The following is a 22276-nucleotide window of genomic DNA, read 5'->3' as shown; positions in this document are numbered from 1 at the left end:
AGTAGAACGAGAGATACGTTCCTACATTCTTGGGTAGAAAGTGCATGTCCTTACTAAGAAGCTTGCCAAGGACGTTCAACAGCATAGCAGTTGTTGGCTGACAACACTCAAGTTGCGCGTACACTGCTGGTGACACACTGTGTTGCTTCATTCTGACAATGTTGTCTACGTCACAATTTTTCATCATGCGCTTCTTAATATAAGAATGATGCAATGCGCAAGAAGTCTTCCTTCCTTCAGTTAGGATATAGCGGTACTTTGACCATAACGCCATGTTTACCTACTTGTTTTATTTGACCGTTTATGATTCACAATGAGCAGACAATTAGCCGTTTACAACAGTAGGCGTATGAAATAGGCTGCAAGCTGTAAAATATATAATTGTCACCAACAGTGCAAAATCTACGATGCAAACGAAATGCAGACGTCAAAAATTTTTGACATAACACTACAATTTTGTCAAAATGTCATAAAAAAAAACGCCCTACTCATTACTAATGTCAGATCAGACGACAGCATTCTAGATTTATGTGGTCTTTTTAGCTGGCAGTTTAGCTCGGTATATTATTATATCACGCTACATCCCATACATCTTAGTGCACATTTTTCTTTCTCATCATGCAATGCAGTCTTTCCTAATTTTTTCAGATTCCGTTCATATCCTACTAGTTTCGTTATGACCTCTGAAGTTGAACCTGTCAGTGAATTTGCTGATCTAATTGACAAGTGGAAGGCGGAACACCAGGATGAGGGCTGTGATCCACTGCCGTTTCTTACCAGATGCTGTGAAATCTTGGACTCTGCGTCAGTCGAATTCCATGAAGGACATCCCGACCCATTCGACCAGCGCCACCCCAAACTTGTCGTCCCGGGATGTAGATTGGGCAAAGTATTGACACTCCTCGAAAACTGCAAAGAATTTAATGATACGCTCACTTCGGCGTACCTAAAAACTAATGCAAGCCCAAAGAACGTCGGACGTGTTGTGATAACATCAGTGAAACTAGCTCTCTTGGCCAGGAAAGGCTATCGCATACCTGGATTGGATACCGAAGAATGGGTAAATGTCTTGACAGGCTGGATTATCTATGGCCACGAGCCTTTGCGAACACATGCAACAGGTCTTGTTGACGGTCATTGTGTTGTGAAAAAATCCCGTCATGACAAAAGCATCAAGCTAATTACTACCTTGCTGAAACGACTATGGAATTATCATGAGCCCGGCACATACAGGGAAGAGGAGTCGACGCTAGACGTCAGCTACTTGATGGAAAATCCCCTTGCTGCGAGTCTGGGCCAGTGTTACACATTCAGTCTGCTGAAATGCTTTGGAGGGTTCGAAAAGTTTCTATCGGCATTTGACAATTGCAATGCACTGCTTTTGATCAGTAGGTATCTTGAGATGAAATCGAACGACCGTGTGATTGGTCATGCGTTGGAGTTTTTGGGCACGCTCTTCTGTCATAACAAGGCTGCCATCGAGTTCATTGGATTGGGCGGCATTCAGAAGCTGATTGATATTCCGATAAAATCAATAGGTTCCTTTCGAGTCGCCATGTGTTTGTATAACCTAGCTTGTCATAAGAAGGCTATTGAGAGAATATGTCACTCTTCAACGCATATTTTGAGGAAACTCACAGAGTATGCCGTGTCGCTTTTGGGCTGTTCGCGCGACTCTGGTAAATCCAATATCGCCAAGTTTTTTACTGTGACATTTTCGTACCAGAATGTACTCTCGTTATTTGACGACATGGGCGGTCTGAGATATCTTGTAAATATGATTTGCACGACCGATTACTTGAAGAGAGATTGGGAGTACGACAATTGGCGTGCAAGTTGTCCTTATTTACCGGATTTTCCGTCTGTGACGACGCATATAATCAAACCGGCGTGCGTAGCAATTCGGAAGTATTTGGAAGCACACGCTGTATTCAAAGTCAGACAGCTCGTGAAATCGCTCCCTGTTCAAAAACACAAATACCCTTCGACGAAGTTTGTCACGAACCACGAGTTCGCCACGTGCACGAGGGATCAGCGTTTTGAATATTTTGATGTTCTCCGAGAGTTGGCAGTCGAATGCGACAATTTCGATCTAGATAGCTGGGCGCCGATAACTCTCTTTCAGAGACTAGGCGGTGTTACGAAGCTGCTCACTATCATTGAAATCACTCACATGCTTTTAGATACCATACCTGCGCAAAAAGAAGTTTGCCAGGCCGCGTTGGATGTTCTATGCTGCGTCACATTGTCGCAGTCTTGTCAAATCATACTTACGCAATCTCACCCTGAATTGCGGGTGAATGAGAACGGACTCCATGCAATACTGAATTTCATTGACACTTTTTTGGCCCATGATAACGCCACCTTCATGGATGGGGTTTGTGCAAATTCTGCCATTGCTGTTATCGCAAATTGTACTGAAGATACTTTTGCTGAAAGCAGGGACGACGCTGAGTCTTCGAAAGTGCATGCTATACCAAGGTATAATAACAGGAAACGAGAAGTTAAAGAGACATTGTGGGAAATCATTCGGGAGTCGCACGGCATACACATCCTATTATCTTTGTTAGGTGTCACCAAGCCAACGCAAACGGCGGATGAAACGCGCTACTTCGCTTGTAAGGCACTAGTAGGGTTTGTCGAATACCGCCCGGTACGTGATATCTTGCCAAAGCTTCACTTCATGACCAGCAAATTACTTGGAGCTATAATCCTGAAGCCCGTCCTCGAAGACAAGAAACAGCTACACCTCAAGTTTTGCAACAATTTGATGTTACTATTGAAAAGAATAGTGACAAGAAAAACAATTACTCTCGACGCTGACTGGAAAACTGTCATGACAAATGTTGCATGCGCGGAGACCCGTGCGCGGTATGATAATGAGGACATTCTGCTGATTATTTATGTCTGTCTGTTTTTTTCGGGTCGTCGCAACATTGCTGCGTCATTGGTACAGGAAGCTGCGATTTCCCCAGATGCCTATGACAACTTCTACGCCACGCCTATAGATGTTGGAAAATTGGAAATGGGTAAAGGTTTTGTGACAGAACATTCAAAGTTCAGTGAATGCAATCATTCCCTGCTTCCATTTACTCTGGATTTTCTCATTGATAAATGCAGTAAGCACGACCACTCCAATTGTGAAAATCCGATTGTTGCTATACCACCGTTTTCTCTATTCACCCACCGTAGGAACAAAATTGGAGCATCGCTCAATATCCTAAAACGCCATTGTTATCGACAAGGCGTTTATCGCGGCTGGGGTGGTACGAGTCGCGATATGCGAATGATTTACAGTCGTTTCAGGCCTGCCGGGGAGATCCGGTCTACCAGAGATCGGGAGTCGCGCTTCACGGCTGTTGCGTTCAATCATAACGACGATTGCGGGCTGATTCTCGGAGACAGTGCAGGAAATTTGCACTTCGTGGAACCGCCAAAGTTTGAAGATCGCGTCAAGACAAGAGTTTTTGATTCGGCAATTATGCGCATCGAACCCTCATACGCGGGAGACGTGATGTTGATTCGGTCAACATCTTGCAACGAATGCGCTCTATTATCCATGAACAATACGTTCGATGTAAAGTTAACGTTTGACGAACTTGATGATGCCGAATTTTCCAAGACCGTGCAAGACAAAATAGTCGTCACAAGTCTGTCAACACAAGCAATCATCTACGACCTCATCACCGGCAGGGCTATCAGCGTGTACGGAAATGACGTGGATGATGAGATCTATCCAGAAGACCGGCGGGATCTCATATACAGTAAGAATTGCGCCACTTTTTCCTATGACGACCAATTAGTCCTAAGCAATGGATGTTTGTGGGATGTCCGAAAACCCCCGACGTTTCCCGTCCACAGATTTGATAGCTTCAACGATGAAATCAGTGGAGTGTTCCACCCAAACGGTTTTGAAGTGATCATGAACACTGAAGTCTGGGATATGAGAAACTTCAAATTGATACAGTCGGTACCTGCTCTCGATCGATGCCGATTGATGTTTAATCGTAGCGGGAGTGTTATGTACGCCATGAAGCTTGACACCGAGGAGCGGCCAGGTTTGATGTCATCTTTCCGCACTTTGGACTCGTCAAATTACAATCAGTTGGGCTTTATATCTGTAAAACAACAAGTGTATGCTCTCGCTTTAGACGATTGGGACCGTAACATAGCTGTTGTCGAAACACCGAATGCCGAAGAATCGTCCGTTTCTGTGTGTAGAATGTATGAAGTCGGCATGAAATTTGAAGATGATGAAGAAGGGTAGTGCAATTTGGACAGCACAGATGATCTGGTAAATTTTCACAAGTTGGGTCCGACAGATCGTTAGGTTTGTTTGGCGAGTTTTCGAATGGCACTGACAAGGAAATAAATTCAGAATTGATCCAGATTCGGTGACTGGGTCTGCTGCCTGATGTGTTCGAATGCTCCATAAACTGCCTGCTGTGTGTGATATATTTGTATACTCACCCGGTCGTCCTAAATTGTTCCTGTGAATTTGGTTCAATACAGATCTCACTGTTACTTGATGGTTTATGTTTTTTGAAATCAAAATAGTGTCGGGTTTGACTGCTCCAAAATTAATCGTTGGTACTTGACTAGAAGGACAACGTCACAAATTTCTACAAGTAAAAGACGCGTGTAACAACGTAATGTCAGGAAAGTTTTCGAGTGACTAGTTCAGAAAAGTAGATGTCGGAATACTTTTAGCAGTTGTTCAGGGGTCACTGCTTTGAATCAGTTCTACAGCGGATTTTTGGCGCGACAATTGTCGGAAACAAATTCCGTTGCTGTGGATTCAACCTTGACAAGGTCGCGAGCGAGGTAACGGAATGATGCTGTGCCTGGCTTCTTGATCGGTAGGTCGTGGATTTAAGCCCCGGCCGGGTCAGACCAAAGGCTTGAAACTGGTGTCCGTGGCCAGTGGCTCCCAACCGCGGTGCGGCATAGATGCATTTGTTGAATATTATATACAGCAGAGGTCGCCAACTCAGAACGGGTCGTGGGCCACTTTTCAAAATTCGTAGAGGCCCCGGGGATTCGTAGGCCTACTGTTGCGGTTATGATGCTGGTGTACTCGAATACTTGAGTGAGTTGGGTTACGCAGAATGATTCCAATAATGGAATCTGAATCGAGTATCAATTCCAGTGAAAACACTGAAATTATAAGATCCCTGCGTCTTAGAGCTAATTCGTAAACGAGATTTCAAGTTTCGATACTATTCTACACTGTCGGAGCGTAGAGACCTCGATTTCTCGTATTGCAGCACAAAGCTGCCCAATACTCATATTAGTGGAAATGCCATATGTCACATATCTGAGAGTCATGATGAAACCTGAAAGTGCATAAAATAGGTTATGGCCGAAAACATACCCCAGTGTTAGGGTTACCATATTTTGGAAATCTGAAAAGAAGATACTTTTTCAGACTTGCAAAACCGGAGGAGAATTCTCCAAAAATGGTAAATTTTCCCACTTTGTGGTCGGTTGACTAAAAAAAGGTCAACTTCCTCGCTCAGCCCCAAAAATACAGTATTTACCTACACATTCTCAGTTGGTTGACTAAAATAAGGTCAACTTTTACGCTCGGTGCCCAAAATACAGTTTTTTCCTTCACATTGTTGGGTGTTTGACTAAAAAAAAGGTCAACTTTCCACTCAGTTTCCTCGAATTTTAGACGAGTCTGCGCACACTCGCCAACTCACTGCGCTAACCCTTAGACAACAGTGCGTAACGACTAAAAGAAATAAGGTCACCACTTCGGATTTTTTGTGCGCAACTTGGATATTCTGTGCGCAGAGACGGTGCCAGCACTACGCACGTGCGCACCTTAGAGGGAACATTGGTTACATCCTGGGCTATCTTTGGTCTCCTTATCCATGTTATTATCTCCGGTGGCGAGAAACGTAGTGGTACGCCCCACAGCTGTAACATCAGTGGATTCTTCGACGATCGCTCATTTCTATTCCAGGGGTCCATGGATGCCTTCTGGGTTCCAAGCACTACATCATGGGGTACGAGATGGTGTTAAAATGGACAAGGATACGAGAAATCTTATTTAAAGCACAGGGGGTATGATCGCTAAAAAGGTTAAGAAAATCTGCTATTATTATGAAACGATCAAAAATATATTTATATTGTTATTGATCTGTTCCAATCGAACGTTGATTTAATTTGCCTTTGGTAATGATACGAACAATAGCCTACTATCAATTATACCAGAAACCCAGATTAGGCTACATTTGATCAAATGCTCTGATATCAGAACAATCTTTGGTAACTTCTATAATATTCTACCGGGGCTTACGATATTCATCGTATCGTAGGGGTGCCTTTATTTTGTACTGAAACTTATGACACTTATGGAAACTTATGAAGATAAAGAGACTCTTGGAGGAAGAGCCGTTCAATATACAATATTTTCGGCTAAAACACGTCAGGGGTACTAATCGTCAGCAGCCAGTAGAGAATTGAAAAGAACATTGTATAGCAACAATCGCAATGACATAATGAATATATAATTAAGCCAATAAATAACCAATCAATTTTAGTTGAAACCGTCCATATGTCGTACCTTATTGTCATCGCATATATGTGCTGTGTCGATGTTTGATATGAACGCATGGCACCGCGCACACCAATGCTACTTGTACTTAGCCTATTTCATAGCGCAATGGTGAGAGTTCAGTATGCATACACCCGCTTTATCTTGTATTATAAACCTGACTGGAAATAAAATTTATTACCGTGAGTTATACTGGACTCATTCACCTTTACTTTGTTTAAATTTATATCGAATGCCAAGTGAAAACCGTGGGCTTTGTCAATGTGAAGTTGGATAACTCGGAAAATTTTCGCGACCAGTTGGAAATTGAGATAAGTTCAGTTCCTACCAAGTCAGAGCTCTATGTTATAAGTACGAGAATGACAAATGTCTGTACAACAAGCTCGGTTCGTTTCGAACTATACAGTTCTGTATAGTATTTTCCGGAAAACCAGGAGTAGATTAAATTCAAAATTGTAAAGCATTGAAAAATATCAGAAATAAATTAGAAGATTGCCAGCATTTCGCTTTAAGTATAGACATTATACAATTATGTCGGAACCAGGGTAGCCTATCTGGTAGATTCTCCTAAATTAACATTGCAATTTACATAAACATTGTTCGTAATTGTGGTAAAATTAAAGCGTCGCGTCCGGAGAGTTAGCATTTTTATATAATCTGTTGTGAAGAACAGAGAGTACATCAAAACAACGTGACGTCTAACAGCGCATCTGAGATATTGTGCACATTGCACAATCTTGAACTTTCCCCGCGCGGCAATCAAATCGGGTCGCGCGTTAGCATATGAAGATTGCGACACAGTCGCGTTTACTGATTGACGCTGAATTGGTATCTTGGAAATAATAGTCGACTTCAATGCCACTCAAGTATTTGGATAAACAATGCTTCCAGTTAAATCTTTCGGCTCTCGATATTATTGAAAATACTCGTGAAGTCGTGATATACTCATATATGACGTATTAATATGATGTTACTTATCATTCCCAATGATTATGATTTTAAAAATTATATCTAGGTAGAATCACCACACATCGACCAATAATTGCTGATGCGCAATTGCCCATTGCCATCCATCGTTGCTCTGGTTAAACCTCTAGTGAGTATAGTCTCGTTGTCTCCTGTCAGTCCAGTCACAGGCGTGTAACACCAGTACCAATATCCAGCCCTGGTAAACTAGTAGGGTAACGACAGAAACGAAATCCGTCGTCAAAATCGATCACTACTCAATGAGTAGTACTCATTTAGCGGATCACCGATCCGTTGAGGCAATTTCAAATTCTGTTTAATAAGTTTCCATAAGTTTCATAATTTTCAAACGTTTTCATAAGTTTCCATAAGTATCATAAGTTTTCATAAGTTTCCATAAGTGTCATAAGTTTCCTAGGACAAAATAAAGGCACCCCCTTTCGACTGCCATTCTCTGTGTCGCAAGAACAGCAACCCGGGGGAGGAGCCCATCAGACCTTCGAAACGTGCTGCAACAGGGACTAGACCAGAGGTCTCAAACTCAAATGTGCTCGCGGGCCAATTTCCTAGTTTTTGATGACCCCGCGGGCCGCAGCATCAATAATAGCGATATTCAATGTATAATTTCGAAGTAGGCTTTATTTGACGGGACCTTGCAGACAGGCATTCCACAAACATCGTGGAAATGTAATTTACTAATAGACTATTCACGCTTGACACGGAAAAATCACATTTTGAAATATATGAATAAAATCGTTTTTGTGCCGGGCATAATTTTTTTAATTAATGAGTTATAGACGTAATTAGAGAGGACGCATGATGACATCGTAAATCTGTCGGGTTTTATGCAGTATATTTTAAAATTTACTGAAGATTGATCTTATATCAGAGCATTTGAGCGGTGTAGCCTAATCCTGGTTTTGATATAGCAGTGATAAATATAGGCTATTGTTACTGTCATTGCCAAAGTCAAATTAAATCAGCGTTAGATTTTGTTGCATTCGATTATTATTGGAACATATCAATAACAACTTAAATATAATCATTATTGAACCTAGCGATCGTGCCCATGGTGCTTCCAATAAGATTTTTCGTAGCCCCTGTCCATTTACAACAAAATTTCTGATGGTACCATTAAAATCAGAAAGCCCATTCACATGAAATCGCGCGTTGCACGAAGACGATAAATTCGCCAAGAAAATATTCCGGAGCATATAGGACTAATTCCACGATGCGTCTCGTACACCCTGATGTGGTGCTTCGTACCCCGATGGGTCCCCACCCTGGTTAAGAACCCCTGGAATAGAAATGTCCAATCGGCGAAGAATTGATTGGTGTTACAGCTGCAAAAATCGTACTACTATACCTTACTCGCCACCGATAATAACATGGAAAGAGAACAAACAACATCTAGCATGTAACCAACTGTACGTCTCGGGGGTCACAGAATGCCAATGGTTGCAATACTGACCTGATTATGTAGCTATATACCCTACGCAACGCAGGCTACGGCCTTCTAATATATTACTATTCCACATGACAGTTCCGAGTCGCAGGTCCTTCTCTGATTTTAAAGTTTCACCCGACTCAACTTGAGTCGTTTTTATTCAATCACCCAGTCAATCCGAAATCGAGTAATTTTACGAAAAGGTCGCAGCAAACCAAATCGCAATTTTCAGTCACGAATCAACGGGTCATGTTTTATCATCATTAACTAGAATTGTGACGTAATAGTTGATCTTCTGCCGCATGTAGCTTTCGAAAGTGGTGTGATAATGAAGTTTGTTGAGATTTCAGTGATTTTTATAGCAGTTTTAGCGTAAACTTTAAGTTCTTTTATCTAAAAATGATATATGGCACTTGAAGATATTGTTGAATACTTGAAATTCCAAAATGCCGTCGCGGCCGCACAAAATGCTCTCGCGGGCCGCGTGTTTGAGAGCTCTGGACTAGGCACTAGACACCTCAGCCTAAGATCCGCGGGAACCTCATTTTGTCGCTTGCCTTTTATATCATCTTCTTTTGCTTTTCATTCAGTGTGCAATGTGCCTCCTCTTTACATCGCCTAGCCTGGGCCAAGGTGGGTGTCTGATTTCAAAGACTACTCAAGTCGTTTCGACACCTTCCTATCTTTTCATTGTGTCGCTATTTTGTGGTGTATTGAACTGAGAAAAATTTCTAATATACCGAACCGAACTTAAGATGGTGCCAGCACTGCAAAGTGTATATACTTTATTTTTATTGCAATTATTAATGAATAAAGACAGTATGTCCGTCACTTTGAAAGTCTGAAGTGTCTTATTATTAGATATCGTATTATCTCAGCTCATAAGATGACACTTTGAAGATCAAACATCCACAGCTACCATTTTTCTTTACCACATTTAAAATGATGACTCTGAGTCGTTTCCACACCTTTCTATCTTTTCATTATATCGCAATCTTGTGGTGTTTTGATCTGATGAAAATTTCCATAAAATAATTGATTGATCTTCTAGTCTGAGGATGTCGGGGTCGTATGATTGCATTACAGGTGACCCTGGCACCAGTGCATAGTACGACAGTACTTACAGTACCTTATTCATGGACTGAATATCTCTCACTTCACAGCTATACAAATCAGTGTATCTCTCACGCTACATGCTGACATTTAAGTAGCCCAACTTATTTGAACAGTACATCTGAAAAAACGATCCGATTTTGAAGACTACTCCAACTCGTTTCGAAATCTTCCTACCTCTTCATTGCAATCTTGTGGTGTATTTATTACCGTAATTTTCCATGTATAATCCGCAAAATTTACTCGATGTTTTGCTCTAAAATCGGGGGGTGCGTATTATACATGGGAACAACACGCTTGAAAAAAATCTCCCTCGATAAAAACTTGAAATCACACCTTTCTTTCAGTCATCGCGGGTAGTAATTCGTATTATAGAGTGTGACGCGCTGCCAATTAAGGGAAGCGCGTTGCTAATTAACGAGAGCCGTGTGCACAATCACGCGATCTCCTGCTGAGTTGGTTTGCCGTTTGTACGCGAGCGAAATGAGGTCAGTAATAGACACTCGCGCGCGGCAATTCTCGCCAATTCATCGCGTCAACGACAGGCCCGAACAATCGCATATACAAGAGGCCATGTGCGCAAGATATAATCGCTTGCGTAATCAGTCGCATCTCCAACAGACCTGTTGCGCATGACATAACCGTTAGCCTAGGCCAGGGGTTCTCAAAGGGTGGGCCATGGCCCACTGGTGGGTCACAAGAGCATTTGAGGTGGGCCACAGAGCTATTTGGAAAATTTTAGAAATAATTTAAGTTTAGTAATATTAGTTGTGTTAATCGCTAAAAAAAATTCATATTGGTTGATTATATGTAGGCTGCAGCTTTTCATCCGACTCTGATGAGACGTAGTGGTACGTAAGATTCAGCATTTCAATTCGAAAAAGGGAGGCAGAAACGGCGGCTTTTTCCACTGGCTATGACTACCTATGGCTAACAGGAACTAAAATAATTTCGCGTATATAATACCTGCTGGAAGGTAATGCTGAAGTAACCAAGTATTCCGGCAGGGTCATAGGTCGTATGCCGTCGAAAGGGGGGTACAATAAACTCGGAATGAAGTGTAATTCGTGTATAGATTTACTGTACTTCGGCAGGTCGTATTATTGTAAGTTGAAAATGGCCATAATTACAAATTATTAGCAACTTCTGATGGAGGTATACTGCACCACCGCAACGAATAGTAATGGATTGAGGATTCAGCGGAGAGCATTAATATTTGAAGTCTGTTTAAAATGTCATGCCTGTAAATCAATGTACATAATGTAAGAGTCACATGAATTGATAGTATCACTGGATTGAATATTCCGACATCGCAACTTCAGTTGGTTCAGTACGTGACATACAATGTAGTACATTGTACAGCAGAGGTCTCAAACTCAAATGTGCTCGCGGGCCATTTCCCAGTTCTTATTGACGCCGCGGGCCGCAGCACCAATCTTAGGGATCGGATATTCAATGTATAATTTCAAAGTAGGCCTTATTTGACGGGACCTTGCAGACAGGCATTCCACAAACATCGTGGCAATGATATTTACTATTGCATTTCACTCTTATTGACACGAAAAAATCAAATATTTCAATAAAATTGATTTTGTGCCGGGCATATTTTTTAAATTAATGAGTTATAGACATCATACGAGAGCATGCCTCATGACATCGTAAAACTGTCGGGTTATAATATTGCAGCTAATGGAGATTTAACTTGTCACAATTCTATGTAAAGTATTTTAAAATCTACTGAAGATTGATCTGATATCAGAGCATTTGAGCGGTGTAGCCTAATCCTGGTTTTGATGCAGTCGTGATAAGTATCGGCTGTTGTTACTGTCATTGCCAAAGTCAAACTAAATCAGCGTTAGATTTTGCCTTCGATTAATATTGGAATATATCAATAACCAATAACAACTTAAATATAGTCATTATTGAGCCATAGTAATAGCATTGCTTAGCGATCGTACCCATTGTGCTTATGATAAGATTTCTCGTAGCCCCTGTTCATTTACACCACAGTTTCTGATGGTACCTATATTAAAATCAGTAAGCCCATTCACATGAAATCGCGCGTAGCGCGGGGACTATTTTCCCGTTGAATTAATTGACCAAGAAAATATTCCACAGCATTTCGGCCTAATTCTACAATGCATCTCGTACACCCTGATGTGGTGCTTCGTACCCCGATGGAGTCTACGGACCCTGGTTAAGAACCCATGGACTTGAAATGTCCATCGGAGAAGAATTCATTGGTGTTACAGCTGTAGAGCGTACTACAATCTTACTCGCCAACGATTATAACATGGATAAAGAGAACTAACAACACCCAGCATATACCCAGCTGTACGTCATGGGGGTCACAGAATACCAATGGCTGCCATACTGTCCTGATTAGATAGCTTTATACCCCACGCAACGCAAGCTACAACCTTTTTATATATATTACTATTCCCCACGACAGTATCATAGATTGCTGCGTCCGGAGGATTACCAACCAAGTCACTGTTCCGAGTCGCAAGTCCTTCTCTGATTTTGACGTTTGACCCGACTCAACTCGAGTCATTTTAATTCAATCACCCAGCAAATCCGAAATCGAGTAACGAAAAGGTCGAATCAAACCAAATAACAATTTTCAGTCACGAATCATCAGCGGGTCATGTCTTATCATTATAAACTAGAATGAGACGTAATAGTCGATCTTCCACAGCATGGTAGCTTTTAAAATTAATGTGATAGTAAAGTTTGTTGAGATTTCGGTTATTTTATAGCAGTTTTAGCGTGAACTTCAAATTCATATATCTAAAAAAGATATACGGCACTTTAATATACAGGTGAATACTTGAAATTCCAAAATGCTATCGCGTGTTTGAGACCTCTGTTGTACAGCATGCATAATAAGAAAATCTTCCTCCACTCCTCTGTAGTACCTCATTCACCAATGAATTGTTTGAAGCTGGCCCAGAATGATTATACTATTCCCCTAATAGTGGAACTAAAATCCGAATCACACAGTGTATGCGGGAATTCGATCATTGTGTTTCGGGAAGCGAATGGAGGGAGCAGCGGACGATCATAATATACTCAGAAGTTTTAGCATATGATCTACCAGAGCCGTAACTGCCGTGCGTGTTTATACTTTAATTTCATCAGTAGAAAATATGACTTTAAGATTAGAGGTGGGCCACAGCACATTTTCAAACCGGAAAATGGGCCAAGGCCAAGAAAGAACTGAGAACCCCTGGCCTAGGCGCAATCGCATCTGTAATAGGCATCATGCTCAAGATGTCGGTTCGTTGGCCCAAACTAACTCGCCGCTAGCCTCGCAGGCTTTGGCTGCTATCTACTATCGTTCAAAGACAATCCCGCTAATTGTATAATGATTAGCGATCGTTGTGTAATGATTGTTCAAGAGTGACATCTCGGAACTATTCATGTACTGAAATGAAGGGTGCGTACTATACATGGGTACAGGCTTTTCCCCAGAATTTACATGCTATTTTAGGGGTGCGTATTATACATGGGGGCGTACTATACTTGGAAAATTACGGGTAGATGAGATTTTCAATGACAAATTGAACCTAATTATTGTTATACATGGTACATTCGTTGATTCTCTCAGGTCAAAAACCAATGATGATTTGTTGCATCTGATTACTGTCAGACTACACTGCAAGTCCTATGAGAAGCTCAAGACTATACAACCACAGGCTATCAGGCAACGGAAGAGTTTCCATACCATTATACAGTTGATAAAAATCTGGAATATTTTTTTAATGATCGATTCTATATTGAGATCAGAAAGCAGACAATTTAACAAATCAAAATTCAAAACAAACATGCAGGTTGAAATCGACGTAAAGGTAAATATTCTTGGATTGACTATGGTTGGAACAGGGTGTATCTATTTTGTCAATGTCAACAATGCCCCATGTCACCATCTTCTATTCTACTTGAGAAGAATTAGAATTGTAGCTACACATTATTTTCCAAATTAGATTAGCAAAAGAAAATAAATTATAAAAGGAGCACAGAAAATTTCAGAACTTAGATTACCGTCGTTGGAGGGGGGGGGGGGGGGGAGGGTTCACTTGAAAATACGCTTCTCGCTAATTGGCAGCACAAAACACTGACAATACGAATTACTGTGAATATTGGAGATGTAGTGGGCATTTCAAAATGACAGGTTTTCAAGTTTGACATGGGAGGGGTTTCGAACCCCCCGCTAATCAAGTAGAATAATGAAATAGTTCCTGGACGTAGACTTGGACAACTAGGTAACTCCAATTGTCTAATTATACCAATTAGAGTGAAATGCCATTATTCGAATTCTAATCTAATTTGTGAAATGTTTCTACGCTCTTATTATAATTATAATTTCAATTTCTTTGGTGAATGTAATTAAGAAAACATTTGTGTGGCTATAATTCTAATTCTACTCATGTAGAATAGTTGTAGACATTGGCGACACCCTTTGGAAAATACGAAAAATGAAAAAGAACTGAAGATCATGTCAACAAGATATGGCTATTGGGTACGACATCAATTCAGTTTCAGTACCTAGATGTAGTTAAATTAGATTCATTTCATTTTGCAATTTATCTCAAGCTAAAATGCAACGATGAGCCAATGTCATGTAGGAAGGATAACATTGATCAGTGAAGAGTTTTAATTATAAAAATAGAAATTAGGTTGACAATAATATATTTAACAAACGTTAGCGTAAAATTGAAACCCACAATTTTTTTAAAATCATCAATTTTAGTGTGCCAGTAAAATACATTATTTTTTATCGTTCCCGAAATAGATGCGAAACTGTTCTTTGAAGACCCAAATCAAAATCGTCAACGGTCCGAGTCTCACCCAAGCAGGTATAAACCCTTTGAAAAACCCCATCGGTCCAAACTTCCCAGTTTCGACCACGCAATGCCACACGCCCCGAAACTCGCCAGGTTTCGCATTCATGAGACGTGTCTTCATGACGTCCACAGGCTGCGTCATACCAGTCGCGATAGTGCTCGCGATGAAGCTTGCAGTGAAATGAGTCGTGATGTTGTCTTGAAAATTGAAGGAACCTAACAGAAACTGTTTGATCTGATCGTAAAACGCGATTTGACCGTTGGTGATCAGAACTGCTCTCAAAGCTGCCATTTGAACTCCATTGAATAGAGATAAGACTCCCTCCCCCTTGGCAGTCGCATATAATCCATGAAATACATGACGATAGTTTCTTCTTTGTTCTAATGGTAGCTTTATATCATTTTGCATCCTTACATTGATGACATCACACGGGGTACCGACAATACCTCCAATAAAACCACTGACGCTGGCAAGTATCATTTTCTTCACTAAAGACGGATTTGTTTCTCCTTTGGACACTATAACAGGCCGAACAGCGTCGTAGATAGCAAACCTTGTCATTGAATACGTTAGTTGACGACCTACTGATGCACTGACGCCGTTGTAAAGTGCCAGGAATCCCTGTTGACTGACGATGGATCTCGCCATTGTGAATGCTCGCATTTCCACTTTCTGTTGCGTTTGTAAATGTACTTTTATGAGGTCCAAAGGATGCGTGCAGCATGCAGCTAGCGCGGCAGCTACGCCTCCGTGATACCATTTTGGAGTTCTGTTCACGTCTGCCTTCATAATTACGATTGCTGCAATTTCACATTGACCAGCTTTTGCAAATCTGCTCGACACGTTCAACGAATCAACTTTTATCAAAATACACCAACCCAAACTCTGTCAACAAAAGGAGTTCGTGTATCACCTAAAAATAGTACATTGAACGTTCTCTCATTCGAAATTTCATGCTGGTGACGTCATATTTTGTGATACGATTGTTGATATACAATGTTCTTTCCAATTCTCTACTAGTTGCTGACGATTACCCCTGACGAGTGTCAGCCGAAAATATTCGGGTTCATTTCAATATGAATATACTATTTAATCGACACGTTTTGCTGCAGCGAACCCACACGTCATGGACCGCTGCATATCGCAGAGGTCAACAACAGGCAGAAATATGTTTTAGGATTTGTAACATTTACCTATAGAGACTGTAGATTGTAGACTTGTAGAGCTAGAAACTGTCTCTACAATTTAATTATATGAGCGTTTTCGGCACCTTCCATAGCATAGTGGTCACGAATCTGACGATAAGCGCCTACCGCCCAGGCGACCGAAGTTCGATTCCGCGTCGGAGCTTATTCCGGCCTCCTCTCCCCGCGTCGTAGTTCTTACGGCGACAAAAAAAGCTCAGAAAAGGACCCGATGGTTATATTGACATCCGATGTTTATTTTCATAACCTTTTATCGACCAGAATATCAACAAGTGATCGTTTTTTAATCCACGATTATGTCTTCCATCAGTGCGTGACGTAAGATGGTTATTTGCTTTCAGACCGTCGAGGAACCAGGAAGTGTGCAGCTGCGGTTTAGTTTCTAAAAATATCATCGGATATAACCACTGAGCTATATAAAAACCAGCTATATAAAACCAAGACATTACTATACAAGGAAAAGGCGGCAAGCGTTCGAAGCGATTTGATGAAGTCAATCAATCAAACTCCTATCCCGAAGTGAAAATATTGTAAAAAGGAAAGAACCTGTCATAAAAAAGGCATGTACAGTATATGGATGAGAAGGTGGACTCGATAATCTTAGAATATAGCTGTCGATATTAAAGAATGATTTACGTAGTCCAGTCTTAATTCATAACTTTTGTCACACTGTTATGTTGATGAATGGCCAGTTTTATGTACGGTATTATACAACGGGAACGGGTGAAACATACTGTAAGAGTCATGTCCGAAAAAATTCAAGAACAATCTCAATAAATAAGAAGCCCACTTTTCGCCTTGTTGGTTATTTTCGCATGTAGTAAGTACAAAGTACTGTATACGCTTCTTTTTCGCTTACTTGACAATCTGTTCTTGAGTTGAGTAGAAATTTATGTCATCCCTTTTACTTGATTCAGTACAAAAGATAACTACTTCGAGGACATGTAGTTACCATATACATTATTATATTTATTTTATTTGTTAGTGCTGACTATGTAACAAAAACATCTACCATATATATGTAGTGCTAGACTTTCTGTGGAATAGCAACTATGTCAAACATCGAGCCTGTATCGGTCGCGGAACAACATTTGAAAAGCGAATTTGAACGAGAAGTTCTCAACCGTTTACGGCAATTCCTCTGCGATCACCTGGAGCCGGAACGTTTTTTCCCTTTCCTACAAACCAAAAATTATTTGGACGTCGAGAACTGCGAGCAGATACGCAACTCTGGAACTACAAAGGGTAAAGTCAACAAGATGTTGGACATTTTGATGAGATCTGGCCGGCAACCGTTATTCGCCTTGGCCAAAGCTATTGAAAAAAGCGGTAGCACTCAAAGATTCGTGGCTGAACGTTTACGAGCTGAATATAATCGTTGGCTGAATCGTGCTGAAAATATTTCAAGACTTGAATCAGTCCGACAATCACACAACAACAATGATGATGATGGAACTACAGCTCAATATGATATATCTCCATCCCTACCGCCAATCCCTATGCCACCTCCTTATTCCCCTTACCCTCACACAATCCATTCATTGCCGCCATCCCATTTTCCACCATTTAACACGGTCAATCAATCCATAAATCCACCCAAATCTAGCCCTAAACAATTTGAGCTTTCATCCCAATACATGACTTCAACTCATGATCTACCCGTGGGTAGATCCCGATCTCCTGGTAGCAGTAGTTTTTTATCTTCTTACAGACCGAGTCAGTTTGTCACCAATGATTTCCCTGATTCTACGGACCATATCAACGCAGAAATACGTGGTGATCAGGAAAAAGCAGAACGGAAGATACCTCCACCTCTAAACGGTGTCAGTGCTTCACAAAATCTAGGCAATGACATTCAATTGAGTCAAGAGAAAGAATTTAGAAGGTATCAGTCTGATACGCCAGACCCAATAATGTCATGCAGCTATCCAAAGTCTCCAAGAACACCAAGCGAGCATGACGCTTCCAGTAATGAACCGCGTAACGCAAGACCGTATAAATCTCAAATCAGCTGTCAAACTGCAAGCATACAGCCTAGTAGCTTCAATTATTCCAGCGTGTGTAGCGATGCATCTCCTAGACTGCAACCTACTGATCTCGAAGAAAGTACGACAAAACGAGGTACTCCTAGAACCAATGTCCTTCTAAACAGGGAGTTGTTGATTCTCGACACGATACACAGCGAAGAGGTGCCGACTAACTTTGGGTCTGCGCCGCAAGTCCGGAATCCTACGGAACACACCGATGCCAGCATGTCTTCAGAAAATGACAATGATGAGATGTCTCTTGAAATTTCAAAGGAACCATAGACTGTTGGCAAAACCTGTGTGATTTGATTCCGAGTAGGGTATCGTCTCTCACTATGACATCAAATATGTAGCCCTACCATTTGTATATTGCCAGTCCTACATCACATTCACCATGATGTGTTACTTTTTTCAATCTTGCCTATCTCATCTCACTTTGTGACAATGCAGTGGGTTTATCAAGACTTCACGTATACGTCATTACCGCTGACACGCTTAGTAGGGTTGTTCAAAAAACGTTTTTTTTCGGGATTCTGGAGACACATATGACATTAGGTTACCTAAAAAACGCTGCACACCAGATTTGGCTCAATTCCAACCAGTAGAAGCCGACGCAGAGGCAATTGAAATTTTTGAATTTTTTATAAAAATAATACACTTTTTCAAATTTTACCGTCAACCCCATATAATCGTCAAGTAGCCTAAAAGAACAATTTTTGCTCACTTCCAACGGTAGAAGCCAAGTTATTGCAGTTGAAATTTTTGGATTTGCAAAAATAGCATTGATGATGGAAAATCCCAGAATTATTAATGAAAAGCTCAAATAAGTCCGCTTCTACAGGTTGAAATTGTGTCAAATTTGTTTTGCATCGTTTTTGTAGCCAGCTCCACTATTTCACGGGGTTGACAGTAAAATTTGAAATTTTTCATGTAGGCCTATTCTAATCAATTCAAAAGTTTCAATTGGCTCTGCTTCGGCTTCTGTTTGGAATTGAGTCAAATCTGGTGTGCAGCAATTTTTTAGGCAACCTAACAATTTAATCAGTGAATTCCTGGGATCTGAAAAAAAAAAGTTATTCCTGAACAGCCCTAACGCATAGCTATAGAGTGATATTACATGTTTTGTATGCTGTGGTACGACCAACCGAGGTTTCAAGGCGTCCACAGTGGCAAAATATTCTCTAAACTATAATTTTCATTTATAAATTCACTCTTAGGGGTAACGGGTGTATAATTGCAGTAATTGAAAAAATCATCCCTCACTATTTCATTAGAATTAATGCTCGATTCAGATTCCGAGTACTCAAATCTTTGCGTTCAACCTACTAATTAATACAAGAGTATGCTGCTTCAACTGCTAACGGCGTGCTGCATTGCCTCGTGTCATTTGTCGCAACAGACCTGAATCCTGTATCTTTTATATTCTTTTTAAAGCAACTTGTCTCCTGCAAGTATAATTTGGAAGCTCACTGTAAAACTTCGACACTCTGACAAGTAAACGCGGAGTCTTCTTTGAAAAAGGTTAAATTAGCTTTATCATAACTCACTGCTTTCATTGTGGAACAGTCACCTCTCCATTCATAACAGCGAGGGAACTAGTTTGGACGTTTTTTCCGTAATAGCTTGCTTGAAAACACAGCCCAATTGAAATCATTTTTTCCATGCGAAAAGTGACTTTCTCGTACTCTATGGTAGAAAAAACATGAAATGTTGACAATCCAGGCTCCACTGACAGATGACATAATTTTAAATGCTGCTTTCGTGCATTTTTTCTACAGTGCATTAGCTAAAGATTACACTACGTTTCTAAACTTGAAGAACACAGACTTGAATGTTGTTGCATGTTACTGCTGTAATGAAATATGTTTTCCGTCTGTTCCGTAAATCCTATGTATCTGTTTCTTATTTACATTATTTTCCGGCACCACAGTCATAAGTTGTTTGTAATTTTGCACAATAACTATGCATTATAATTTTTATGAAATCAAACGATCATAATAATACGGGTTTATTGGTCGGGAAGGGAGCAGGCAGAATTCTATAGAATTGAAGTTACTGCAGTTATAATTACGACAATGTAGCGTGTTGTTTGGACGTAGTTGCACTACATTCTCCAGTAGTTACGGTTTTAGACTACTTCTACTGAACTCCTTTCCGTTTTTTAGCCAAACCTATAGCCTAGAATACTTACTTTTTTACGTGTTATAAAATCTGTGCTTGAGTCTAGTCCAAGTCAGGGTACAGAGGACCGAGTCATAGCGCTGAGAGCTTTAGAGTAAAGTCAGTTTTCATGTTTAGGATAATGAGTCTAATTAATGAAAAATTGCGACTCAAGTCGTTACAACCCTGTTAAACGCAAAGGTATAGATTATGTTCAGAATTGTGATACAATATTACCATACGTCCTTTTTCAAAAAATCGAAAATGTCCTCCTTTTATAGCTTTCGCAGCCAGGCGATTGCACTGACACAACTAAAAGACATCATAAATGACGAGAAATCTGGATTCCGAAGGCAAGGCAATTTTTTCAAATCGACCGTTTTCTCGTCCGATATTATAAGTTCTGTGATTATTAAAAAGTGTCCCCACTTTCTGATCTCCAAATATGGTAACCCTACGAAACAAGTATCCACAACTGCTAGGACATGCCACCACTCATGCCAAACTCGCCTGTCTGCTGGCACTGCATGCTGATGTAGCCTAGCACTCATCTTGGAAAACTTAAATTTTTCCTAGATTTAGTCTTGGTTGCACAATAGTGTAATACACAATTCTGCTGCATCAGCACTTCTGTTACCATTCATTTATATCAAAAAATAAAAACTCTATTGACGAACACAAACAAGCAAACTATACATCAAGTTTTTCAGTGTTCAGAATAATCAACAGACACAAAACACCCTACAAACAAAACTTGGGCCGCACCAATAAAAATTATGATAACTATATGAGTTGTGCAAGTATTGAAGTATAAACAATGTTCACGTTCAAAATCTTATATGAATAAAGATAACCATCGTTACAAGTCTACAAGCAAGGTAATACTTTCAATAAATCACAGCATCTAAAAGTCCACGTATCAGTATAGAATCACAGAGCTACAAATCAATTTGATACGGCATCATGTGCAGGAGACTCAAGTCAAATACTTTTCCGCGTCCTTGGCCCTGACGAGGTCGTCAGCCTTGACTTTTTCGGAACACATTGGACATTCGGGTTCAACGTCCAAGAACCGTTGAAATTCGTTGTACAAGGCCGGAAAATCACATGCAGGACACGCGCACAGGTTGGTTCTCACGATATGACGGCCCTGCAAAGGTGATTCAATTTGAAAGAGATTCTTGGAGGTGCAGAACGTTAATATAAGTCAGTAGAGAATTGGAAAGAACATTGTATATCAACAATCGTATCATGTAATCGCCTCAGTTGTTCAAATTCTCATGCCGGTGACGTCATATTTTGTGATACGATTGTTGACGTACAAAGTTCTCCCCAAATTCTCACTAGTTGCCGACGGCAACCCTGACCAGTGTCGGCTGAAAATATTCAACATCTTACATTATTCAATAGAACATTAATTTTATCAACAACAGCAGGGTTGTAACCAAGTCACAAGTCAATCTCACTTTTATAGTTTTGACTAGAGTAAAGTCGAGTCATTTTCAATTCACCACCGAGTCAAGTCCAAGTCATCGAGCAGTGGGTCGAGTCCGAGTCAAGGTATTATGACTCGAGTCCGAGTCTAAGTCATTGTGTTGACTGCTCCGTTTCCTGCTTAAGTCTTATTAAACTCACTTTTTATAACTTTGTTTGGTGATAGCGAATGGTTCCCATTTATAATATACTAAATTTCCTCGCATTTAGCAGTTTCTGGTTGCATTTTCAAGTACCAGTGCTAATAGACGAAATCCAAATAATGTTACTATTGTTCGAAATTACAATGAAATGTCGGTCTGAGTCTTGAGTCGTATGACTTGGTTCGAGTCATGCACAATGACTCGAGTCCAAGTCGAGTCAATACTCAGATTGACTCGAGTCAAGTCGAGTCATCAGATAATCGTAACTCGAATCGAGTCATTACAACCCTGATAAACAGTCCAAGAAC

General features: G+C 40.6%; 4 protein-coding genes across 4 annotated transcripts in view; 2 read left to right on the top strand and 2 right to left on the bottom strand.

The window, feature by feature from the left end:
• Positions 1-676: 676 nt before the first annotated feature.
• On the top strand, positions 677-4267 carry LOC145457628 (DDB1- and CUL4-associated factor 1-like). Its single transcript, XM_080335849.1, has one exon. It carries the CDS (start codon positions 677-679, stop codon positions 4265-4267), a length of 3591 nt encoding a protein of 1196 aa, XP_080191975.1.
• A 9553-nt stretch (positions 4268-13820) lies between these two features.
• Positions 13821-16009, bottom strand: LOC145456721 (mitochondrial dicarboxylate carrier-like). The gene has a single exon (XM_080334825.1). It carries the CDS (start codon positions 15726-15728, stop codon positions 14862-14864), a length of 867 nt encoding a protein of 288 aa, XP_080190951.1. The 5' UTR covers positions 15729-16009; the 3' UTR covers positions 13821-14861.
• A 446-nt stretch (positions 16010-16455) lies between these two features.
• LOC145456717 (uncharacterized) lies at positions 16456-20160 on the top strand. Its single transcript, XM_080334821.1, has one exon. The coding sequence runs from the start codon at positions 17197-17199 to the stop codon at positions 18451-18453; it is 1257 nt and encodes a 418-aa protein (XP_080190947.1). The 5' UTR covers positions 16456-17196; the 3' UTR covers positions 18454-20160.
• A 782-nt stretch (positions 20161-20942) lies between these two features.
• LOC145456710 (WD repeat-containing protein 19-like) overlaps positions 20943-22276 on the bottom strand; it is a 392619-nt gene continuing 391285 nt past the window's right edge. Inside the window, exon 27 of the mRNA XM_080334813.1 lies at positions 20943-21481. Coding sequence (XP_080190939.1) covers positions 21308-21481 — 174 coding nt within the window. The 3' untranslated portion in view covers positions 20943-21307. The remainder of the gene's footprint in view (positions 21482-22276) is intronic.

This window comes from Botryllus schlosseri, chromosome 15 (assembly GCF_051294905.1).
Source record: "Botryllus schlosseri isolate E-star chromosome 15, Bs_hap1, whole genome shotgun sequence".
In the NCBI taxonomy this organism is placed as follows: domain Eukaryota; kingdom Metazoa; phylum Chordata; class Ascidiacea; order Stolidobranchia; family Styelidae; genus Botryllus; species Botryllus schlosseri.
This window is presented reverse-complemented; position numbering and strand designations above follow the sequence as displayed.